The sequence below is a fragment of the Opisthocomus hoazin genome, chromosome 12 (genome assembly GCF_030867145.1).
Source record: "Opisthocomus hoazin isolate bOpiHoa1 chromosome 12, bOpiHoa1.hap1, whole genome shotgun sequence".
Classification (NCBI taxonomy): Eukaryota; Metazoa; Chordata; class Aves; order Opisthocomiformes; family Opisthocomidae; genus Opisthocomus; species Opisthocomus hoazin.
In genome coordinates this window covers 18918146-18944036 of record NC_134425.1, presented here as the reverse complement: position 1 = coordinate 18944036, position 25891 = coordinate 18918146, and the positions used below count along the sequence as shown (strand labels likewise).

General features: G+C 40.2%; 1 protein-coding gene across 1 annotated transcript; it reads left to right on the top strand.

Moving 5' to 3' along the window:
- The first annotated feature begins 591 nt into the window (after positions 1–591).
- Positions 592–25654, top strand: RBL2 (RB transcriptional corepressor like 2). The gene is made up of 22 exons (XM_075433532.1): positions 592–867; positions 2089–2219; positions 3450–3650; positions 5889–5953; positions 10161–10289; positions 11198–11358; positions 11476–11540; positions 11961–12147; positions 14024–14190; positions 14881–14990; positions 15880–15983; positions 16343–16480; positions 16983–17147; positions 17708–17819; positions 18471–18743; positions 19196–19470; positions 20037–20213; positions 20393–20464; positions 20868–20985; positions 22138–22340; positions 22784–22948; positions 23738–25654. Exons 1-22 carry the CDS (start codon positions 676–678, stop codon positions 23906–23908), a joined length of 3381 nt encoding a protein of 1126 aa, XP_075289647.1. The 5' UTR covers positions 592–675; the 3' UTR covers positions 23909–25654.
- The last annotated feature ends 237 nt before the right edge of the window (positions 25655–25891 follow it).

The following is a 25891-nucleotide window of genomic DNA, read 5'->3' as shown; positions in this document are numbered from 1 at the left end:
CCCCCTGTATTGCCGTTGGTCCCTTCAGAGCTGCTCTCGCCCTCTTCACGTCCCGTTACCGAGACAGCCCTGCACAGCCCCCAGCAGTGACTCAGAGCCGTGGTGAACCTTGTTAGTTGGTGACCTAGTTTTGGAATTTGGGTTTTTTTCCTTCGTGAGTCTAAACCTCTCCATAGGCAGTTGAAGAAGGGACGTCCCTGTGTCGGCAGGGCCGCGTGCCGGCTCTGCGCCGCTGCCCTCAGCAGCCCTGGACTCCCCTGCCCGCTGCGTAACACTCTCTGCTCGGTGACGGATGACGAGGGCCTCGAACTGCTCCACGATCGATGGTTCTGGTCCCTGACCCGGGGGGTTCCGCCGCGGCGGGAGCGAAGCCCGGGCGGCGACGGGCCCTGCCCGCCGCCCCTCAGCCGCTCCGTGCAGCTCCGGCTCCGAGCGGCCGCGCGCGGTGCATGGCGGGAGGGGAAGGGGTGGTCCACCAGGGGCGCGGTGCGCCTGCGCGCGGATAGGCGGGGCGTCGTCCCGCTGCCCCATGAGAGGTGGCGGAGCGGCGGGTGGAGGGGGGCGGGTCCCAGCGCCGGGGTGTTTGGATTCGAATGCGCGTCGCGACTCCGAGGGGCGGCGGCGCAAGCGCAGTGTGCGGCGGGGCGGCGCTGCCCCCTAGCGCCGGGGTGCGGGATGCCGGGCGAGGAGGAGGACGAGGCCGAGCCGGGAGCCGGGGGGGCCCCCGCCGCCCCCTCCCCGCCGACCGAGGAGGGGGACACCCGACAGCGCTACGAGGAGCTCTGCAGCAGCCTCAACATGGACGAGCGCGCCCGCTCCGAGGCCTGGCTCAGCTACCAGAGCATGAAGCGCAACTACACCTTGGAGGTGAGGGGCCCGGCGGCGGGCCGCGCTGAGGCGGCCGGCCCCGGGCGGTCAGCCCGACGGGAGGGAGAGGGTTAAGCGGAGGGAGGGACCGGGACGGCCCTTGAGGCGCGACGGCCTCTCCCTCTCAGCGCCCGCCGCTGAGGCGCCGCCCGGCCGTCAGCTCGCGGTCGAGCGGGGGCTCTTTCAGCCCCGCTCCGCCCCCGCAGCGCGGCCCCGGCTCGTCAGCCCTCGACACGCTCGGGGCCGCGCCTCACCCTTGGCAGCGCCCTGAGGGATGTTTCCCGCTCCCCATCCCCCTCCCCCCCTCAGCCCGCGGGGGCGCGCGGCGCTGCTCTGTGGCCCCGGAGAGGGCGAACCCGCCGGAGTCCCGGGTCGAAGCCCCCGACCGGCGTCAGAAAGAACAGCGGGCGCGGTCCCGGGGGGGGCTTTTTGAAAATAACGGCGGCGCTGATGGGCGAGCGGGCCTGCCTCGGCGGCTCGGGGCTGCCCCTCCGCAGCCGGGAAGCTCTCGCCCGAGTCGGAGCGGCGGGGCCCGGCGGCCGGTCGTGGCAGCGGGGGGAGGCGGACGCTTGCCCCAGCCCGGGGGTGCTCGGCCGGCCCCGCCGGACCGCCCAGCTCGAGAGACGCGCGGCGTCCAGCTCAGCGTCCCGTGACCCCCCTTGCTACTGCCTCTCCCCCATTAAAACGTTTGTTTTTTTAATCGTAGAGGGAGAAGAACATTTGAAAGCTTTTCTTTGGAATTAATTTCTGTCTTTAGGGACCAGACGGAGCAATTTTTCTGTTGCGTAACACAGAGAAAAATGGAAACTATGTTTTTCCGTTCCCACCGTCTGCCAGGGGCAGGAGAACCTTCTGACAGGAAGGAGCTGTAGCGTGTTGTAACACCAGGGCGATACAAAATGTTATTATAGGAGAAGAGTAACACTAAAAATATACTGTTAAACTTTGGGTCGGGTGTGAAACTTATAAAGGCAACTAGTAACTAGGTAATTTTAGTTTTGACACAGTTCAATAGTAGGTATGGGTTTGACACCTGTTTGTCTCCTAATTAAAACCACAAAGTAGCTCAACAGAACCTTGAAACAACGAATCGACTTTGTTGCTGGTTGAACTTTGTGAGTTTAGGACACAGTTCTATCCTTGATGCTGCTCACAGGGCTGAAAAGTATGGTGGTTTTTTTTCGATAAAGTCTTTTAGATGCCTGACGTTTTAATTCACAGGGAAACGATCTGCACTGGCTAGCGTGTGCCTTGTATGTGGCTTGCAGAAAAGCAGTTCCAACTGTGAGCAGAGGAACAGCTGAGGGAAATTACGTATCCTTAACCAGAATTTTGCGCTGTTCCGAACAAAGGTAACTTTTCTTGTTGCAAATTTTTAAACATTTGTAAAATCTCAAAGACTGCTAATCAGCGTGTGAAACTTAGAAATTGAGAACAAAGGTTAAACATCTGTCTTGTTTCCTGCTTGTAAAGATAGAATTCATATAATCAGAATCTTTGTGTTATAGTTCATTGCCACAGAAGTAGGGCAAGTTCCATTTGGTCATTACTACGTCATAAAAACATTGGTTTTCAAAATCAGAGATTGCTTTTCCTCTCTCAAGAGAGAAAGATACAAGTCCCTGCAGAACAGTTTTATTTTTGAAGACTGTGCAAAGTGTGGCCTTCTCACATGAGAAACCATTTTTAAGTGGCTGTAAAAATATTCATACAATGTCTCTTTTTTTTTGTAAGAAGACTTCATTTTTCACATGTTCTAGCTGTATGAAACTGAAGTGATGTCAGAACCTGATAAACAAACTCGTGTTAAATATTTATGTCTGTAAAGTAATAATGAAAAACTTCCTGAAACAGTTGACCAATTGACTTTATTTATTAGCAATCTGATTGTTTTGTAATAATTTCGTAGATTGGCCAAAAAAAAAAAAAGCTCTTAAATAATTTTTCTCCCCATCTCCTCTGCTGCTGGAGCATTGCTATTGGTTACAAACATACAAAAGTGTTCCTTTAAATTTTTTTTTTTTTTTTTCCAAATCAGCAACTCATGGAATTGAATGTGGATAAAGAGTTTCTGTGATCTCAGCTATCAAGGACCTATAACATTGAAAGGTGTAGATAAAGGAGTGAAAAATAAAAGAAAGCCATATTTATGAAGTGAAATTTACTGACACTTGGGGGGGGGGTGTTTATGCTTTGTAGAATCTTCTTAACATTGTAAAACCCAGCTTGTTTTATTTAAGTTAGTGAACTTTTTCAGAAAAATGAGGGAAATGAGATTTCAGAGTAATCTGACTATTGGAGCTGGTTGTGTCTTTGTGAGGAAAAGCCAAGAACTGTGAATGTGGTTATCAGCCGAAGATATTATAATACTTGTGAGCTGTCTGAGCTCCTCCTTGTTTATAGGTAAAGGACTGGCTCTGGGTAGGTTGTCATGTTTGCGATACCGCCATTTTATCAGTAGTTCGGGAGGTAAAAGTTGCACTATTGTTGTAAATAAATAAAATGTACAGTGTATTTCGGGGGGGGGGGGAGGAACAACAACACAAAAAACATTTCAGATCTAACCTGTTTGGTGTTTTCAGCTTGATCGAGTTTTTTAACAAGATGAAAAAATGGGAAGACATGGCAAATCTACCCTCCCAATTCAGAGAACGAACGGAGAGATTAGAAAGAAACTTTACAGTTTCTGCAGTAATTTTTAAGAAGTATGAGCCCATTTTTCAGGACATTTTCAGATATCCTCAAGAAGACCAACCTCGTCAACAGAGAGGAAGAAAACAGAGGTATGTTTCTGTTATTTCCAGACTGATTTTAGAGTATCACTATTACAAAAATATAATGAAGTTGCTCAGTTGTTTTAGTTGTATTTTTGACTGTGTTTTCATAGTAGTTCTTTATAATATCAGAGCTGGTCTGTCTGTCCTTGCTCGCAGTAATTTTTGAATCTTTTTTGCAGTTGGTCACATCTGACAAGATACAGGAAATTCCAAAGCTGTTAAGTTTCTGTGATTTGAGGGGCAGGGGAAAGGAGAGAGATTAAAAGCAGTGTGTGCATGAGAGAAATCTTAGTATTTCTAACATGGGAAATGCTGGAAGATTTGATCATTGTACGATCAGTGTCGCCTCAATAACTCATAGAATGACTCAGTCCATTTCACTGCCTAGTAATTCCCACAGCTGTCTTCATAGACACAGACCTTCTGGGTATTTTACTTTATGGTAGAGGCTTTTTTTCTTTGTTATTGTTCATATTAGGAGTGCTGTGAAAATTACATGCTGGCTGCTTTTTCTGGCTATTCTGATCTCAAGAAGTTTTCGTCTGTTTGTGCCAGTACTTAACACGGCTTACGATTGCTCACGGTAGTTAGTAGAGATTGTTTTATTCCTATTTGTTATTTCTTTCATCTTCACTACTGTGAAGTGCCATTGTTTGGTTGTTTTTGTGGTTTGTTTGGGGTTTTTTCTAAAAATTATTTTATTTCACTTTTTCTAATATTTACAGACTACTTCTTAGTTGGATTTTTTGGCTTTTTTTTTTTTCTCCCCTTGATGTTCTTGTGACCGTAACTTAGTGACATTTGTAACCAAATGTATTTGAATCTATAATAAAAGATGGGATTGTGCTTAAATGATTTTCTTGGAGAATGCAAAAGGTAAGTAAATTGGAATTCAACTATAGATGGAATAGAATTATGTATTGAGATGTATATTTGTGTATAATGCTGAATTTAAAATATCCTGCATACATTAATTCTGTGATCAGAAGAGTAAACCCTGCTAGTTGGTTAGCTCGGGTGGTAAGGTGTGAAGTAATTTTGAAGATTAAGTTGGAAGGTGATACTTACTAATTTTTGTGTGAATTGTATGTTAATTTTGATATTTAAAACCATTCTTCATGTAATCTGATAGAGGACGAGCTGCGATATAGGAAATAGAAAGGAATGATGTTATGGAGTTATAAAAATTGGCGCTGGGGGGGTTTGATTTGTTTTTTTTAAATACGCACAGTAAATACTTCAGCATAATTTCTAGGTGGTTGGGTTTTTTTATTATTTTGGGGGGACTTTTTTGGGGGGGGGGGGAAAATTGGATGAGTTGATTACTCTGCCAAGATTTTTCTGTTACCAAGAGCGCAGACTGAACACAATAGCGAGAAATGTGAAAGCAGGAAGGAGATCTAGGAGAACTGTCCAGCATGGTCTGTGCAGCAGTATTAAATAGCAAATCCTTAATAGCTATAAACCTTTAATTTAAAAAGGGGCCTCATGAATGAGTTATATTTTATTTGAAAGCACTTTAAACAAAGACCAGCAGAGAAACTTGGTTCTAAGAAACATTTACTATATTTCAAAATTCTGTATACTATATAAAATCCTATACAAAACACTTTACATTAGTACATAGATGACACTTTTGTGGTCACACAGTTTTGAAATTCTTGCCTGTACTAGGTATGTTAATATCAACATGTTGTGTAATGCGTTCCTCCAAGAACATATATACAGGCTTATATTTCTCAGAATGCTTATGAAGAAGGAATTTCAGCTCTGGCTCCCAAACTATTTTGATTGACTATATGTACCATTTATTGTATGAAGAAACAGAAATAATATTTTCTGTAGATTTTAAATTCAGATACTTACTTGTTCTTTGGAACCAAGATCACAATTTTGCCTTAAAAGAAAACATTTAGACCAGCCATGTTTAATGTTAAGTTTACAGTAATTTTCTGCTCAAGTCTTGGCCTGTTTCTAGTGGAATCTGCTGTGTTGGACTGCCATAGTGACATTTGAATAGTTACATGCAGGCTGAGACGGGGTTTCCACTTGTGTCTGCACTAAACGAGTGTGCAGCTTGCTTTATTACTTTTAGTCAGGTTTTTATGGGAAGGGTTTAAGATTTTAGCCACACTATAGTAAAGGTTCATTTGCTTTTAGAAGGGCTGAATGTTGTATGATGTTCTATCAGTCTTAATTCACTGAGCTTAAAGGGCGTATTCTTGCTGTATTTTTTCCCAAAAGACGACAACCATGCACTGTGACTGAAGTTTTCCAGTTCTGTTGGGTGCTGTTTGTTCATGCAAAAGGTAAGAAAATTGAAAGGGATTAAACCTGGTTTTGTTAGTCATTGTATTACATCAGTCCTTAAACACTGAATAGGTGCAGGCGTTTCTGAATTCAGAAATGCCTTTGGAGAAGAGGCCTTCCCAGAACAGCCTGAAAGAATGTATTCTGCCTTCATTTCTGCAGCTGCATGTTTTATCACACTTCTCAGGTAAGCTATATGTCCAAATAGTTTGGTAGCTTTTATGGGGAATATTTTTACAAAGTTTCCAGTATTGTGGAGATTTATGCTGTAATTCCAAGAGAAAAAGTAGCTTAGAATTTTACTGAATTCATATTTAGATGTTCTAATTAACATAAGGTAGATATGCATGTTTACGAGGAACAAAGAATATTTCTCCAAAGTTTCTAGCAACACTGAAAATATTTAGTGAATTTTTTCCTACAACCTGGCAAAAATTTATCATAAAACTCTAGGTGTCAATACTTTCACACTAGTATTGCAGATAGCATTCTAATTCTTTTTGACCCCCTACCTTTTTAAAAAATGAGCACACAGCAACTGCATCAAATAATGATATGCATTACTGAATAGGTCTGCATATGCCTGTCTTGCAAGGGCAATTTTCTCTTGCGTTTTGGACATAGCAGTATATATATAAATGGCTGACTGTCTTGAAGGCTCAGATTCCTTTGGAACACGTAAGGGGATCCTCTGTTAATATGGTTCTATAGAAATAATGCAATGAACAGACATTGCAATGTATATATAATCTTTATCATAAGAGCAGCCTTAGAGCTAATTAGAATAGCAGAGGATTTCAGCAGGTTTTCTTGATAATGACTGATGGGAGAAAAAGCTAGAGGAGGGAACAGGATTAAATCCTTATTTTAGGCTTAAGTTGTTCAGTCACATCACATATAGTCTAAAGTTTTTCTTCGTCAAACCTGGGTCTTAAAGAGTTTTTTGCATAGCTAGGGTTTTAGTCAGGTACTGCTTAGGTGAGCATTCAATGGGAATTCTGTAGAAGTAAGATAGTATTTTGAGGAAAATAAAGACAAATTTTATATTCCTCACTGAAGGAACTTCTGTGTAGATTCAGGTCCATTAATAATTTCCAGAGACTTTTCATATTTTTTCCTAAGAGAACTTCTAGTAGAAGAAAACGAATAGTTTAACTTCTACAAGGAAAGGGATAAAAGGAATTCTGTTTTGTTTTTGGGGTGTGTGGTGGATGTTTTGGGGGTTTTTACAATTTAAAAGTAAAGCCGTACTAAGATTCCTGCAGTGTGCTGTGATTTCCTTAATTGGCTGCTTTTGAGGACAGGATAAGAGTAGGCTGTCACAATATTGAATTATCTGGCACTAGTTTTGTTCAACACAGATTAGCCTTTCTTTCTATACTACCACATCACAGAGGGTTGCCAGCAGCTCCCTTTTGGAAAAGTTGCTGGCAATATTACTGCACCCTCACCATCACATCTTTGTACAAAGATAAAGAAGGGTGTGGTGTCGCACGAGTGCTGTTCTGAACACTGTATCTGCAGAAGATCACCATAGAAGGTGCTTTTTTCCAACAGGCTGCAAATTCCACTTGAATGGGGAAGATAAATCTTTCCTAAATAGCTATGTTGCTTGCAGCCCTGAAACACAGTATGGTTTGGGGTTTTTTTTCAGTCCAAAATAGCGCTCTCAATTAGTATGAAATACCTATTCACATTCCTCTGAGTCCGGAGGGGAGTTAGTACTGTACATGATTTCCAGTCAGTCAGGACTTCACTTCTTTAGCACAGTTAGGCAGCTGAGGGAGTAAGTAGGTCAGTCTGAAAAATCACAGATTTTTCTTTTCCCTTCTATAAAATCTTCACTTCTGTGGGTAGATTGGACAGCTGACAAGGTGGAAAGGGACTTTACAAGTCTTCCTATTGCTAAAATGTTGGTTAATATGTTTGAGTAACTACGTCATCAATTAACTATACATTAACTGGCAAGCAGTTTCAGACGTGCAAATTAACTTCATAGAGAATTCCATGCTGATAACACAACCAATTCAGTTTTACAAGAAAAAGGAAAATTTACAGTAACTGCAAACCGTAAAATTAGTGACTAGTGGTAGATTTATTAAAGTGTGGCAGCACAAAAATGTAAACTAACTGTTGACCATTTAAGGCATAAAATATTCATGTTAAGTTTTGATCACTGTGTTTTGAGGGTTGGCAGTAATCCTTTATCATGGCAACCGCACATCAGTGGCAAGTTCAGGCTTGTCTCTGTGATATTTCTGCAAGCCTGAAGATCATTGCGCTCAGTTTCACAAATGCAGAAAGTACAGATCTTGTTTCTCACCTTTGGTATGCCCTGCAAAGTAAGGACAGCGACTTTGTTTAGCGACACTGCAGTTCTTGCATACTGCTGTGAGAATTTATCTTTAAACTATCTTGACTTTTTTTCTCTCTTTAAAATATAAATGAAAAAATATCTCTCTGTTGCACTGAGATAACTTTTTAATTATTTGTTACTAGCTTGTGAAAGGGAGTAGTAAGCTATTGTTTGAAATGTCATTGACAAATAATTTGTATGGAACTACTGATACTGTAAAATTTGGATTTATTTTTGACTGTGCTGATGATAACGATTGCCATGCTAGACTTCATGGTTATGAAAGTGAACCTATGTTACAAGAGTTACTTCTTGAAGATTTTTATTGATTAACATTTTGATATTGTATTTAGCACTTTCATTGCTTTGCTGTCAACCTTTAATGATTTGGAAATAACTGATAAGTGTATACAGTTAATACAAATTTCATGTAGGTCTTCGTTATTTTAAACAGTTCCAATTATCTGCATTGAAATTATTTTTCTTTCAACAAATGTGGAATCAGAAGATCAAATATAAATTTGAACAAACTGGTACGTTACTGGTAGAAAAGTAACAGTATAATTTCGAGAAATTCTTTAATCGTACACACATTTTGATGTGCTCCGAGTGAGTTTATCACTATATGGTAGATTTCTTCAAGGAGTTAAGCCTGGTCTTCATAGAAGGCTCAGCTAAGTGGTTTGGGGCTTACTTGAAAGCAAAAAAAAAAAAAAAAGAGAAGAGTTGTTAGCACTGAAAGAGTGATAGAAAATCATGCTGTGCATATAAATTCATGGAATTGTGATTTATGGTACTAATTAATGGTATAGTTCATTTAACAAACTTTTTAGCTGTGGCCATTCCTCTAAAGGAATATTGTAAACCTAAATGAGTTTCATAAGCTGCAATGAATCTGAATATAATCTTTGTGAAAGGTGATAGAAGAGTGAAGAGGTTACAAGGATTCTTTTCTACAGGAAGATGATAAATAAAAAATATTTAGAGGTGTACGAAATAAAGCTACGTTGTAAACCAGATGAGATACACGTTTTAACTCTTTCGTAAAGCACAAAAGAAATAAAGTTAATTTTTTTACTGTTTGTAATGAGCGTGCCCCCAACAAATTTTTTTGTAAAGAAAAAAAGATTGGCAAGAAAAATAATCTCCGAGTGGCAAATAATCTTTGAGTGGCATATAGATTCTGGAAAATGGGGAGGGAGCTGAAGCAGGGGATGGCGCTTGCTTTTTTTAGGACGTCTGAGCTCTCGGGTCTAGTCTAGCAAAAGTTAAAGGTCTTTGCAAAACTTAAAAGCAATGCAGAATTGGGGAGAAGGAAGGTCTCGGCTGGAACCCATTCTTCCCCCTTTTACAGCTTCAGAACAAGATTCTGCTTCAGGCAGAGGGAGTAAGAATCTGCTGCAGGATGTAACACTTCCAGACAGCAGGGCTTGTGTTGCTAGAGTTATGGTAACCAATTTTTCTTCCTCGAGGCAGTTTGCATTATACAGTTCATGCTGCTTGAAGTTATTTATGCACTGATTCACTGATTAATCATATTACCGTGAAAGAGGGAGTCTGCAATATCACATTTATCAACATTTTGGTGATGCTTGTTTTCAGAACAGCACAATGTATTTGAGTTCCTACACAATTGCTGCTGTTCCTGAAAACATATTTTATGATTATTTTATGAAGCGTATGTCTGGTTTGCTGCCTGTGTTTCTATCCGGATGTTTATAGTCACCCAAGTCTCTGTTTTCAAGACTGCATTACTGATTGTGATACAAACCTCAACAGTTTCATGGTTAAAAGAATTTTAAATTGATGCCAATTTTAATTAATCTCTTATGTTGTTCTAATATTGAAAGGTAATTTTCCTATGATCAGTGATGACTTGGTCAATTCCTACCATCTCTTGCTGTGTGCTTTGGATCTAGTGTATGGAAATGCTCTCCAGTGTCCTAACCGAAAAGAACTTCTGAATCCTAATTTTAAAGGTATGTTGGAAAAAAAAAATATCTATCTTTATCCACTGCATGCAAGAACTTATAAGACTACTGAAATCAGTATGAATCTATGTGGCAGAGAATAAATTGAATAATATTGATTTGAAATATGTGGGAATTAGTATTTTCTATATCTGGCTACACAGATTTCTGTTAATGCAGTCGGTAGTAACAGACTAGTGAACTGTAGCAGTAATATAGTACGTCAAGAATTTAATTTACTATGGGAATACCACTGAAGGAAGTTCCGAAGTAAAAATTTCAGTTAATGACATTTTAATGTCAGTGAAAGAGCACACAATGATACCGTCATTCTTGGAGACAGTCAGACTGGAGAGTTCTGTGAGGCAACAGTTTGGAAAGATCCAGCGCCTCAAATATGAGAGTGGCAACCTGATGGTTCCTCTCTCATTTCTGGGTTGCTGCTGCTCAAGAGAATGGAAATGTAGGTGGGCTTGATAACCACAAATGCAAATGAATGGTGAGAAGTTTCCATTGAAATTCTGATGTCATTCTTTCCAGACTTCTACTTCATTTTCAGTGCTGTACAATATTCACGTTTATTTTGTAGTTGTTCTGATGTGAACTGGACCATTATCTCAAATATATTTGAATGAATTTTGTAGTTCACAAGTGTTCGACTGGTATTTTATTAAAACTGATTTTAAAAATTTTTATCACTAAATATATATTTTATTAAAATCTCTGCCTCAAAATTGCCTTTTGATAACATTATCACATTGAGTGGGCATTGTATAGTTAATAATTCTTTCAAGAGAACTAATTAGTTTACCATTTTAATTTCACACTGCCTAGACTACACAGCACAGAATTTAAGTTTAATAAGAAGACAGAATATGGATTTGCAAAATTAAATAATATAATATTCTTAACTGTAGGTCTACCTGAAGACTTTCATAGTAAGGATTATAAAGTATCATCTGATCCTCCCTGCATCATTGAAAAACTGTGTTCATTACATTATGGACTAGTTTTAGAAGCAAAAGGCATAAAGGAACATTTTTGGAAGCCATATATTCGGAAACTTTTTGACAAAAAGGTTGGTCAATAAATCTGTAATGTAGGAAAACTTACCCTTACTCGTTATCTTCGAAAAGTTTTTAAGAATCAAAATGTCTCTCCTTAGTTCTTAACTTTGTTTGTAACTGTCTTACAGCTTTTAAAAGGAAAAGATGAAAATCTGACCGGATTTCTAGATCCTGGGAACTTTGGAGATAGCCTGTGAGTCACTGTATTCCTGGTTTGGAATCGGGCTTGGTGGTATTTTTTTCTTTATAAACCTAGAGATGCTTATGAGTAGGACTTACTTTCTTTAAAATGGTATGAAAATGGTAAGCATAGTTTATGATGATGTGATACTGCGTTTCCATCCAAATACAAGTTCTTAGTACTTTATTATGTTCCTCCTGCATCTATATTAAATAGCAAACCATCAGATATAATGGAAAACTGATGTCCGGGTCACTGTCATGCTTTAAGAGATTGTAGATATCAAAGGAGCTCCAATGCTTAAGTCAGAGTTAAAAGAAGTTCTGCAGTAGACTTCCAAGAGGCCAGAGCTGTGTTCGTTCAGTAAGCAGATGAACAAAGCACTGTCTCAATAAAGGGAGGTTTCAATCTGCCTTTTCCTTTCTGTTGTAGCAAAGCTATCAACAAGGCCTACGAGGAGTATGTCTTGTCAGTAGGAAATCTCGATGAGCGAATATTTCTTGGGGAGGATGCAGATGAAGAAATTGGAACTCTCACAAGGTGCTTGAATACAACTTCAGGAATGGAAACCGCCGAACGAGTACAAGTGAAGCATAATTTGCAGCAGCACTTTGACAGGGTGAGTATGACATGATCTCTGTTGCTGTTTTTGTATGGAGAATGAGGTGAGTTGGGCTATGTCTGATGCAGAGAAGCAGCTGCTAAAATAATACCATCTTCACTGTTTACGGTGATCAGTGAGTGTACACAGCATAACTGAGTTGGGTTTTGTAACTGATTAGATATATGGCTTGCTTACAGGTTTTTTGCTCAGAATTTCTCCAGGCATTTGGGTTTTCGCAATATAGAGAATATTTAGGTAATTACCTAAAGAGGTGTCTTTACCTAAATCTTTCAGTGAAGATATTCGAGCGCAACAGAAGGGGCAATTTTCCATAGTTGTTTGGCAGGTGCTGAATTGTCCTGCAACTGTTGGGGTCCTCTGGACCTGTCTGTCCCCCTTCCCTCACATCTCTGTCCCACACGCAGAGTTTTTTGTTTAACATATGCAGAGCTGCTCAGCCCTTTGCTCTACGTCATTTTTGTTTTGTTTCCTTTTAACAGATATGCTTCAAATGTTAATATTACATCTGTTTACAGTTTTAGTTATATCATAGGGAATGATTTTCACCTTACTTGCCTAAAAACATGATACATAGGTATGTCTTTATACATCACTAATAAAATAGCATAGAATATGGTCTTTGAGAGGATAAAGAACACTACATGTTTCAGAACAATAAAGTGAGGACCTGTAAAATTATCAGGGCCTTCGTGTGACTAGACTAGCTTTATAGTAACAGGCACTGGCTTTGAATGAGGGCATATACATACACCTGTGATTACAGAAGATCAAAATGTCCCTGAAGATGGAAAAGGTATGTTAAAGGAGGAAGGATACAAGACAGGCAAATAAAGAAGGATATAAGCTGTATTAGCACAATTAGATTACAGAGAGTAAAAGGGTAAAATAGTGTAGATCACCGAAATAGTTATGTGATCTTTTTCCAGAATGAGAGTTGGTTAATGCTTTCAACATTCTTTAGAGATAAGATCAAGATAACCTTTTCTGCAAAATCAGTACAAGTAGTTAATTCTTCGCTTCTGATCTATTTAAAGAAAAAATCAGCCACTAAGTTTTGCCTGCATAGGGCTGGGTGTGCAAATCCTGTATGCTTCTGCAGTGATGACACAGCATGGCCTGTAAGGTGGCAGCTTGCAGCTGCAATGCCTGTGCTGGTGCCTGCTGCGGGGAGCCCAAGGCAGGGCCGGGGGAACCATCTGTACTGGGAGGGTATGGAGACAGAAAGCAAGCACACTTAGGAGCGCGAGGGGCAAATGGGAGGAGTATTGGGAGCTGAACTTAATGGTGAAACGACCCCAAAATGTAGTATGTCTTGGTTAAGTAGCTGTGTGGTTAGGCAATTAGAAGGTGCATAGTTTTTGCTGTACACTGCTTGAAGGAACATCCTTGGTGTTATTTTGATGTGAAGACTTGATCTGATGCAAATGAATTAAAATGCTCATTGTTTCATGTCAGTTAAGCCCACTGCAAGGAGCCCCTGGCTCAGTACTCCTTTCCGGTCAGTTACAGCTACCTTTGGTACTTAAGGGACAGGAGGGGACTGCTGGGGTTTTTTGGTTTTTTTTAGATTGGCCGAGTTGTTTCACACTTCACTCTCAGTATGCGCATTTCACTGTGAGGTTGCATCCTCTCTGTCTGTACATTATACAGTACTATTCGACACAATCATCCAAGCGGCACAGATAAATCTTTCATTGCTGGCTGTTACCTGAGACATGAACTAGTTTGGGCTGTTTGATTCCTAGCCATTTTTTCCACGCTTGTATCATAACATAGGGTAAGAATTCTACAGATTGGCATTTGTAGGTTACGACCTTTGTCTAAGTTTTACAATAATGTAGAGTTATATGCTTATTTTTTGTCTTTTTAGTCCAAATCACTCAGGATTACAACCCCACTTACCGGCCGCAAGTATATTAGAGAGAGCAACCCCTATGTGACACCTGTTTCCATAGCAACATACAGTTTGAGCCGCCTTCATACGATGCTGGCAGGACTGAAAAATGCCCCCAGTGAAAATCTGGAGAAAATACTCAGGTAAGTTTGATGTCTAGCTAAACAAATAATTCTCTTTTTAAAATAGTATTAAACACATGTTAATGCTAAACAGTGTAATTTAAAATGTGAGTCATTTGTGAAAGGTTCTGGAGTAAAACAGGACCCAGGACCCAGAGAGACATTAAATTTCAAAAGACTTTGTTCTCTTTATTTAGACACCTTTGTCCTTAAGAGGCTGATGGCTATAAGAAAATACAGTATTTTAAACCCAACAGTTCTGAGCTTCTCTAACAACAAACTGCTAATACAAAATTTTCAAGACTTTTCTTCTTCCTACTTAGCAGATCTCACTATCTAGCAAATCACTCCATACTGTAGGAGATCCAAAATAAAACTTATTCTCCATGTAGACAATCTGTTGCCTCGGGTACAATATATTTTTCAAACAATTTTTGTGTCACGTGGAAAACGCTGTTTATCCCTGATCATGAAAAGATGCGCATATTTTTGTACAGTATGTGCAATAATAATATGCTGTGGACATTTTACAGTACATATACAGTTAGGCACATATGGGTGTGTTTGTACTGCTGTCCAAGACATTTATAGTTTCATGCTTTAATCGTATGATAAAAACGGGTTGCTTGTTGTTTGTTTTTTGGGGTTTGTTTTTTTTTTTTTGTCTTAGTAGAAATAGTATGTTGAAAATCTTGAGGTTTTTATTTTCAGGGCATGTTCCAGAGATCCTTCTCAATCTATTGCAAACAGAGTGAAAGAAATGTATGAAGTATACTGCCAGAGTATGCTGTCTGAAGGAGAATTCAGTAATTTTTCCAAAGGTGGGAAACATTTTACTTATGCAGATAAGAATTAAAATGCCTGTAAACATGTCTATCTCTTGTAACTAACTCACAGTTTTACTTACAGGTTATGGTTTAGCGCAAGAGTATTTTCTATTACTTATGTCTTTCCCTGGCATTCTTAAGGCATGGCAAATTTCAGCCCTGCTTACAATTTTATACCCAGCCTTCGCTTAAATCACTGGAATTTGATTATATTTTCGGTTCTACGGAAGCGAAACGAAAAGCACTCTTAAGGGCACTGCTTTTCTCTTAATTACAAGAATAACGATGGCACGGATTTCTGTGACAGTAATGACAAGTTCTTTAAAAGTCCTACAGCGATTTTGGCTTACATACAAGGATGGGTTAGTACAGATATTACTAAAATCCTGCCAGTACAAACACAAAGTATTATTTGTCAAGATTTGTGAAGCTCATGAAGATGAGTTAAAAATTACGAAGATGGTCTTGACCTTCTTGTTTCTTAATAGGGCTTAATTCTTTGTATTTGTTCTAGTTACTTCAGTGTTTTCTGTTGCACAGTGTCAGTTGGATCCATATAGGTATACTTCTCAGACAATGTATTTTCTGAACTTGAAATGTGTGTATTATATTATAGCAATTTAAAGATTGTTCGTATACATGGTGTTTCCATCAAAATCTGGGTTCAGTAATAAGTTCTTCTACTCACCAGTTGCAAGTCAGTGCTGCACAGGAGAGGGATTCCTAAGGTAAAGTTAACTGATTTAATCCTGAAAGTAGTGTAGCCCCAGCAGCACAGAAATCCACACAAGCTACTGAACTGTTGTATCTCTATAGCTTTAGATAAAGAATATAATTCTTTTCTTGCATTTCACAATATTGTTTCTATTTACTATTCCTGCAGATGTTGCTAGTAAGCATTTTCGTCGTGCTGAGGTGCTATACTACAAGGTCTTGGAGTCAGTCATTGAGCAAGAGAGGAGGAGACTGGGAGATGCTGACTTATCTGTAAGCAAAACTAATCAAGCTGTACCTCATTTTTAAAGTTGGATCTACAAAAAAGGAAAACAGTTGTAGAGCAGAATAAACAGCTAATTAAAACAAGGGTAAATCTCTGAAAAATAGCCTGTAAGTACACCTGAATGGAAGAAAAAGTATACAAGAAATCATTTCTGTTTGCAAACACAGAGGTAGATGAAATTCTTAATGAGTAAATATGTCTCATTTTGGATTCTGTTCTGTCTCTTACAAAATAAAATCTCTTTTTATAAGCTTGACAATCTTGCTGTTGAGGCAGAATAGAAAGTATTTTACTGTTCTACAGTTACACTGTAAATTAAGTATTAAAATTTGCAACTCTCTTACAGGCAATACTGGAGCAAGATGTGTTTCACAGATCTCTGCTGGCATGTTGCCTTGAGATAATCACCTTTACATATAAGCCACCTGGAAACTTCCCATTCATCACTGAAATATTTGACATTCCAGTTTATCATTTTTATAAGGTAAAGCATTTGATAGCTAGAAATCCTTATCAAGTCATGAATACTCTGTTGACTTATATGAAGAAAACACCTTACCTAGATGTTAACTTACACATTAACCCTTCATTCTCTGCTTTGCCCTTTTTTGCACTGAAACAATATTACCCAAGTGCCTGTCATTCTGGCGGTGTGTCCAGGGCATTTAAAAATCAAGGTACTGTTAGCAGTTTAACACAGGAGCAGTATCCAAGTACCAATAGAGTAACTAATAGATTATCATTTTTTCATGAGCTGTTGTCGCAGCTTTTCTCCAACAGTGCTTGACATGTTTGTTTAGAAAGAGACAAATATCTGTCTTGGGATAAAACTACAAGACAACATATGCTTGAGTCATAGAAATGCAGCCTTAATATTTCTAATAGTCTCTTCTTCCTTGAAAATCAGGCATTAGAATTAGGTCTTTCTGTAAGAAGAAATCTATGAAACAAGTACATTATGTTAATCATAATTATCCACCTTACAGGTGATTGAAGTCTTCATCAGAGCAGAGGATGGCCTTTGTCGGGAAGTAGTAAAACACCTTAATCATATTGAAGAACAGATTTTGGAATGTATGGCATGGAAACAGGAATCCATACTGTGGGACAGAATCAGAGAAAATGAGAACAAAGTTCCTAGTTGTGAAGAGGTGAGCAGCATTTTGTATATTTTACCTAGTTTTCTTCATCAGACAGGATGATAAAGAGTGGACGTTATACCCTGAAGGAGAGGCTTCACACATCCAAATTTCAGTTCCACCCTACAAGCTAATCAGCGCGAACGGTCAATGCAGTGTGCTCTGGTCTGTGCGTGGACGTCTCTACAGACAGCCAAAACAGAGACAGGTGGCTGAGATGACTCTCACCCCCTATTTGCATGGTGTAGCAGAACAAGGAACAAAACCCACAGGCAGGGAACTTCTGGAGCAGTCACATACACTTGAAAAGATCACTATACAGGAAGAAAGGTGGTAAGAGGTACAGACTTCTAATTGTAATCAATGAAGGATTATTACAGTACTGTATCTTCTTCAGTAGCACAATCACTACAAAGTTTTAGTTATGCTTAGGGTAAGTTTTTCCAGTGATTTTGTTTTTATTTTTTCCATGCAGTTCTGCTGTTCAAAAGTCATAGTGCAAAAGCTTTTAAGAGTTTGTTGTGTAGTCAATCTGTGATACAGACACTCTAATAAAAGTAAAAATATTTTAGGTAATGCCACCTCAGTATTTTGAGAGGTCTGCTGGGAACAGTGTTGTAGGTTCACCACTGACACCAAGACGAATAAACGAGGTTCGTGCTGAAACTGGAGGACCAAGAAAAGGTGAGATTTTTTTTTTTTTAAGCGTAACACACACTTCTTAAATTTAAAAATTGAAGCCATGGTCTAAGAGGTGTACAGCAAGGAAGCTGCTTTCATGTCAACGTACGGTTAATGGCAAAACACATTTGTCAAAGGTCTTTCTGTTGCAACTCACAGAGGTGGGTTAGACGTCTAAGACCAATGCATTTGTCATTTCAGTGTGAACAAAATACTGTTTTGATAGGGTGTTTTCAGGAGGTTATGTATATGAACAGTATATATGTATGCATACATTAAATAATATTTATACACACTACTTATCTTCTGATCAGTCGCAACTGAACAGTTTGCCTTATTGTTATACCAAAACAGAAGCTCCACTATATGTTTAGTTACATGAAGTCTCAAACTTTTTCTCTGGATAAATAAAACATAATACATTAGCGTAGAAAATTATTAAACACAACATTATTTGAAATTAATCTCTAAAAGCAATCTGTCAGACAAATGTGCTTTTAAAAATGTTTTTTGAAGGGCCTTGCATGATGCATTTCATTTCTCATTAGATATCTTTCAAGTATTTGTATAATGAAGGATTATACATCAAGAGGTTAACATATATATATATATATAAAAAAATAAATATGTGTGTGTGTGTTTTTTAATCCGCAGGCCTTTCATCCTCTCCAACTACCCTGTATGACAGATACAGTTCTCCTACAGCCAACCCTACAAGGAGAAGACTGTTTGTCGATAACGATAATACCTCTGACAATGGAACTCCAGTCAGAGCTCCCCAACAGCCCGTGGTCAATACGGTGCCTGTGCAGAACATGAATCCCGAAGCCATGTCAGTAACTCCAGTGCCTGGCCAGACGCTGGTTACAGTGGCAACTGCAACCGTAACGGCCAATAATGGGCAAACTGTTACAATACCAGTACAAGGTGAGAGAAAAGCTACTGTAGAATTATTCAGGCTTGTTCCCATCACAGTATTAGTACACAGTAACGGCGAGAGGAAGGAACATGTACGCCAGTGGAGAAAAAAAGTATGTTTAAGGATTCATAACTGTGAAGAATTATATGAACAGATGAGCAGAATTTGGAGACAGAACATGTACAGCACAAGGACTGCCAACATCTATTTTGTAAAACTTAGTTATTTCAGTAAGCCTTCCTTCCTGAACTAGCACAAGACGACAGTTGCATTAGTGTTAAAAACTTCGGCCAAAGAATTTTGATGAAACAGTTTCATATATAATACACTAAACATATAGTTATAAGCAACTAATAAAAGAATTACTGAATTCTTAAGAAAACAACAACAACAAAACCACAAACACCTCCACCACCACCACAGCTTGCTCTTATTTCAGAGTTTTTTTGTTAAATTACAGGTATTGCCAATGAAAATGGAGGAATAACTTTCTTCCCAGTCCAAGTAAACGTAGGTACCCAGCCTCCGGGTGTCTCTGGTCCCATTCCACCTCTGAGTGCCCAGACTCTTGCTAGTACCCTGAACCCTCAGATGACTGGGGCAACACTGCAGTTACCAGGCCAGCTGACTGTTCAGCAGATCTCTCCGGGAGAGCAAAGACAAACCCAGCAATTTACCACTGCCACGTCCAGCAGGCCTCGGAAGATGGGCTCACTTTCACTCTTTTTTAGAAAGGTACTTTTCAGTCTAATTTGTGCTTTACTTAGTTTGTATTTTGGTAAGCCTTCAGTGATTTTTAAAATATGTACTACTTATTAGCGATAACAAGAGCATATTCCATTTCAAAGTTAATCTATACCCTTTGTCTAGTCATGGACATACGTGAAGAGTAGTTTTCTTATACAGGCAAATTCTCCCTAGCAAAGGAGTAGACTATCACCACAGCCACCACAAGCTGTGAAATAGATGATGTACTTGGCCAGCAGGTACTTAAAGGTGTCCATTTTCTTTAAGCTCTTTAAAAGAAAGCAATTCACCTTTGAGACATTCTGGTTTATTCAATATGGTGGTTTCTGCAGGCTATGCAGTGCCCTTCTTGTGCTCAGGATAATTCATGTTTTCTTAGCATCAGTACCAGTACTAGGAATGTCTATGTCCTCTAAACAAAAAAGTTAAATTGAGTTATTCTTCCCTTGGCTTATCATTTGCACAAGTTCTACGGTGTGCAAGTCTGAGCTACCCTTTCAACTGAGTAAGAAAAGTCCCATTGCTGTGGCCCTGAGCAGTCTCCATTTCAACAGGTGTACCATTTAGCTAGTGTTCGCCTGCGAGATCTCTGTGTCAAACTCGATATATCTGATGAGCTGCGGAAAAAGATCTGGACGTGTTTTGAGTACTCCTTGGTGCATTGCCCTGACATCATGATGGACAGACATTTGGATCAGCTGCTGATGTGTGCCATCTATGTCATGTCTAAGGTAAGGCGCTAATAAAGAAAAAACAAATAAACAAAAAATTTCTTTAAGACTCAACATTCCAAAGATTATAATTCCTCAAAAAAGCCCCAAACCAACCAAACACCACACACAAGAACCCTGAAACAAACAAATGGAATGACAGAAAAAGCTATTAACCTTTTCTATTCATCCACTCTTAGGTTACGAAGGAAGACAGATCATTTCAGAACATTATGCGCTGCTACCGGACACAACCACAAGCCAAAAGTCATGTAGGTACAGTTCGTATTAAACAACGCGGTATCTGGTTTATTAAATGCCTTAGTTCTATTTTAGAAATGGATCGCTTTTTAAAGTAACATTTAGTATTAAATGAATGCACTCTGTGAGCCACTCTCCTCTGAAGACAGCAGTTGTATCCAGAATACTGCACTACAGAAAGCTTTTTAAGCTAAACTACATCCAAAATAGAAATACCTTTACCTCAAACCCAAGGAGGCAGCGCCTACTGGATAATACTCCTCTTAGGAGGCTGTATTTTCCCCTGTATGAAGCAATTCGATACCACAGTGAAGTTTCTAAAAAGCAGATACAAGATGCAGACTATTGTTTCCTGACTACATGACTGCACATGTGATCATCCTCCCTTTGTCACGCTCCTCTTCTTCCCTGCAGGTCTATCGCAGCGTCCTGATAAAAGGCAGGAGACGCCGCCACCGCTCCAGCAGCAGTGACAGCAGTAGCCAGCGGAACTCGCCTACAGACAGAAGTAAAGAGAGAAACAAAGAAAGAAGTAAGTGATTCCAGACTCCCGATGTTTGGTTTTAATTCCATTCCCAAAAGAGTGTGCATAAAGTAGGAGCTGGATTTTGTGTCACTCCACCCCAAACAGTTCCTTCTTTGCTAAACTTGGACACAATTAAGAATATATTCATAACATTTAAGCGTTACTATAAATCAGGCTTAATATTACACCCGCTTTGACAGTTTTGAACCTATCATCACATGAGCTTACCTCAAGAGTTTACGACGATGGCTGGCCTGAACTCTTGAGTTCAGTTTGCACACCACAGACCACATCTTTGTAGAATGAAAGGGAATCAGTGCTAGCCCCTGTTCACAGTTACTCTTTTACTTACCACAATCATGGAGCTGCAGCTGTTTCTTTCAGTGTTTTAGCTGAGAAGCAGTAGCTGGCTGTCTCCAGAGATAAGAACAAACTGGCCACCCACAGCATCTATTTCAGCATATCTGACATCTCTGAAGGTTCTTTCCTTGATATTTGAACCAACACATTTTCCTTGAATTAACTTTTATAAAGGAAAGCAAATAAGTGATGCTGTCTATTCCTGCCACCAGTTTTCAAGACATTCAATAGATGACAGTATAAACTGTAGGTATTAATGTTTTCTGTCACAGACAGGTGCCAGGGAGGGGAGGAAAAATAATTACATATATTTGGCAACTTCCCACATTAAACCATCAGGAAGTATTACCACACCAAATATTTCTGCTACTAGCTGAAAAATACTGCTGTTCCTTATGTGAAATTGTGCCAGCTGGCAACAAGGAAGAGCTACTGTTAAAAGTACAGCACAAATGCCTGAAAAAGGGAGTTTTAGCTCTGCTTATATAGTGATGAAACTCAGCTTATACAGAAAAGCCACTTGCAGTTTATCCAGCAAGACGTTAGAAATCAAACGTGTTTCCGTACACATACTCAGCAGCTTGTTGGTTTTTAACAACATACTGCTCTTTTGTAACGAAAGATGCTAAGGGAACAAAATTGGCATCGCAGATATTGACACCAGCTTCACAGTCGCTATACGGCAGTGCATGCATCTGGAACACTGTTTTGGTTTGCGGCTGAATGTCTGGGGTTAAAGAGATTGAAGTGCATTGAACTGCTGAGGCTGAATAACGGAGATTGCGCTCACCCTCACAGCCAGCCGGGACTCCAGCCCGGTCATGCGATCCAGCAGCACCCTGCCTGTGCCACACCCCAACAGCGCTCCCCCCACTCCAACCCGACTGACAGGTGCCAACAGTGACACCGAGGAGGAAGAGCGAGGGGACCTTATACAATTCTATAACAACATCTACATCGAGCAGATTAAAGAGTTTGCCCTGAAGTATACTTCAAATGCAGTAAGTTAAATTCTGTGCTTTTCATTAGTAAATAGATCTTCTTTTACCATACATGCAGTAAAGTACTCTCAGCTAAACCTCCCTTTAAGCAAATTCAAGAGATTATATTTTTTTATGACAGTAATTTCCACCTCAAGGACATATTTTGCTGCTGAAATATTAAGTAGCTTTGATGCCTATTTGCTGGTTCTCCTGTATGAAACACACAGCACTGAGCAGTGTCAGCCGCCAGCCTCAGACAGGGTTAGAAAAGTAAGTAAAAAGAAGTACTAATCTGGCCTGATAACATAACAAAACTTGAATCTGTTGTAAGTATGTATAGTATGACATTAGTGGGAAAAAACTACACTGTGTTCAAGGTGACCAACTCACAAAAGCCTTAAGGTAGTGACACCTGAGATCAGATACCAGCTACTGAGTGATTTTCATTTTCTCTTGAGCAGATCGATTCTCCTCCGCTCTCGCCCTACCCGTTTGTAAGGATTGGCTCCCCTCGCAGAATACAGCTGTCCCAGAATCACCCGGTCTACATCTCACCACACAAAAATGAGTCTGCTCTCTCTCCTCGAGAGAAAATATTTTATTATTTCAGCAGCAGCCCATCTAAGGTGAGACTACAGGGTTTCGGTTTGCTTTTATAAATCCTTAAATTCTACCTTTTTCTTTTCAGTGGTGAAACTGGAGAAGATTGAGCAACACACCTTTCTTTTTACATTGGCTAAGATGTACTTTCTCATCTAACCCTCTTCAAACTGTCAGTTCAGGTATCTAAGAAGCTGTAAAGCAATTAGGTGTCCAAGCTACTTCTGTACTTTGAGAAGTTACTCTTTGTACTGGTACACATGCAAGCCTTGAGAGGCGTGGCAATGCCACCCTTTGCTTTCAGGTAACGCACGGGTTATGCGGTATGGAGACTGTTCAAGGAGCAGAGCATTAACCACAAGTGCATGCTCTTGTCTACCTAGTCAGGGAAAAAACCCACCAAACGGCTCTTAACATGAAATCCTTACCAGGTGAATATGTAATAGGCTAAATCCTGTGATCTCTGGTCACCAAGAAGGAAGCGGAAATCCTCCTTCAGAAGCATCTTCATTCTAGATAGAACCTGTTGTCTCTGTGCTGTAACATAACAGTCATCACTATGGCTGGAAGGCCTTTCAGCTCTGCATGTGTTGAAGCAACAAACTTGCTTGAGTGTCTGAGAGGCTCTAGCATATGGTAACAGAGAGACCAGTACAGTGACTAAAAAGGTTAGTCTGTCACAGCGCTTGGTACAACACCGATCTCCAGAACTGAAGCACGTGTAATCCCCCTGTAACGCAATGCACAAAAGTGTACTTTGTATTTTGGTAGTCGCAATGATGGGAGATAACTCTACTCTTTTTTCCCCTCTCCAGAGGCTAAAGGAAATTAACAGCATGGTTAGAACAGGAGAAACTCCCACAAAGAAGAGAGGCATTCTCCTAGAAGATGGCACTGAAGCACCAGCCAAGCGAATCTGCCAGGAGAATCACACCGCTCTGTTAAGACGACTGCAAGATGTCGCCAATGACAGAGGCTCTCACTGAGCCTGGTGTTTTAGCACCGATGTGCCCTCGCTGCTGCGCCCATCGTGGGGATTCCCCAGGCCTTTGCAAGGCCTTCAGCCAGGCCATCCTCTTCCACCCCGCTGCTCGGCCCTGACCCGTCCCCAGCCCGACTGCGCTGGGCCTTTGGGCTTGGCAGGAAGGGGCAGGAGCTGTCTCCCACCGTGCCGGGACACGCTTCAAACCCCGCGACCCAGCCTCACACCGTGGTTAAGCTCATCACAGGACAAGTGATCCACTGCCAGACTCTGGCTTCGGAAAGCAGCTGAAGGGGCGCTCTGGTGCCTGGAGAACACACCCATAACGTAGCTTTCTACCTTGCAACAGGTATTTAAATCCATTTGCTCTAGCCCATCCACTCCCGCTGTTTTTATCAGTGCTTTGCCATTTTCATCTTTGGACGAGGAAGCTGTACACGCGTCAGCCATGGGAGCACTGCACCAAGACAACCACCTTCAACGGTGGCTTGGTTTTTACAGTAACGATCTCCACAAAAATAATGACTTACAGGTCATATTCTGGCAAAGTCCAGTCCTGACTGGAAAGGGATGAGGAGAATAATCTTATCAAGCCCTGAAGGATGCTGTCTGAATGGGTCCTTCCTATCTTCAGGATGTTTCGTGTGCCCCTGAAAACCATCACGTTTTGCTTTAATGTTTGGGCACCTTGTTGTAATAAAGGTAGGTAATTTTGTTTATGCATTGTTTTTAGCCGTGCAATGTTTTAAAGCGAACTCATGTTCAAAAGGTGGCACTTTTGATAGGGCTGTGAAGCATCATTTTTAAGACAGATTAGTTTTGCTGTATATTTGCAATGGCACTTTCTAAATGTGAATATTTTTTTCAAAGGCTGACATCAGATGTCTTGCTATATTGAAGCAATTTGACTTTTATATTTATTTTTCAAATGGCCATCCCATAGCTCCCTTCTTCAGCAAATGGCATTAAGGATTCATTGTAACTTGACGTATATGCAGTAAGGAATGCAGGAGGCTAAGGATGTTTGCTTTTTTCAAAAAATTTTACATGCTTGTACTGTTTCTTCAGATCGCTTTTCTTGGGAGTCAGGAACTGGCCACCTCCCTTAGTGGAAGGACGGTGGTGTCCAGCTCCTAAAACATATATTTAGCTTCTTTCTTTGTTTTTAAAGGACAGGGTTTGGGGGGGCGGGAGAGGGGTGTTTTTGTTTTGTTTTGTTTTTAATGGACTAAATCAGGCTGCCTGGGAGAAATCTCTCCCCTGTTAACAGGATAACAAAGTGGTGCATATATTAGACTTACTAGCTGTTTTCATTTAAAATAGTTCCAGGATACCAGACTTATTAGGAAAGCATTAAGCATACTAACCACCGGTACAGTACATCGATCTACCCCTCCCTGATGACATAACGGGGGACGATGGTGGTGATAATGCAAAATGTAGCGCACTCAGATACTAGAAGTTTTTATAAGAAAGCCAAAGCTAAAAGCTCTGTGTTTTCAGTCATTCCTGCTCCTCTGAATAATGGGAAACTTTAGGACTTACCTTCATTGAACTTTCAGTGGAATTAAAACAAAAGCATCTTTCATTCTTACCTGCATAATGAAAAGACTGAAGTCAAGAATTGCGTAGATGTTTCTGTAAAAATATTTATGAAATTGTCAGACAATTGTTACTCTGTACCATTTACGTTACTTTGTATGAAAATATTGCAAGTGTATTTTTCAATAAAGAATTTATAAACCCACAATTTTATGTTCTTGTGGGAGAAAAGCATGCGATCTGCAAAGCTAAAAAAAATCCCAGTCTGTAGCTCTCAAACGCTAGGTTTGACCATTAGTGCAAAAAAGAAACTGTCAAAATGATCATACAGCTGGGCTGCGCAGGGCACCCAATGTACTTGATTGCAAGAACTTCAGTCAAACATTGCAATTAATGGGTTAAAAGAAATAATTTAAAAAGATCACACTCCTTAGTCACATCACAA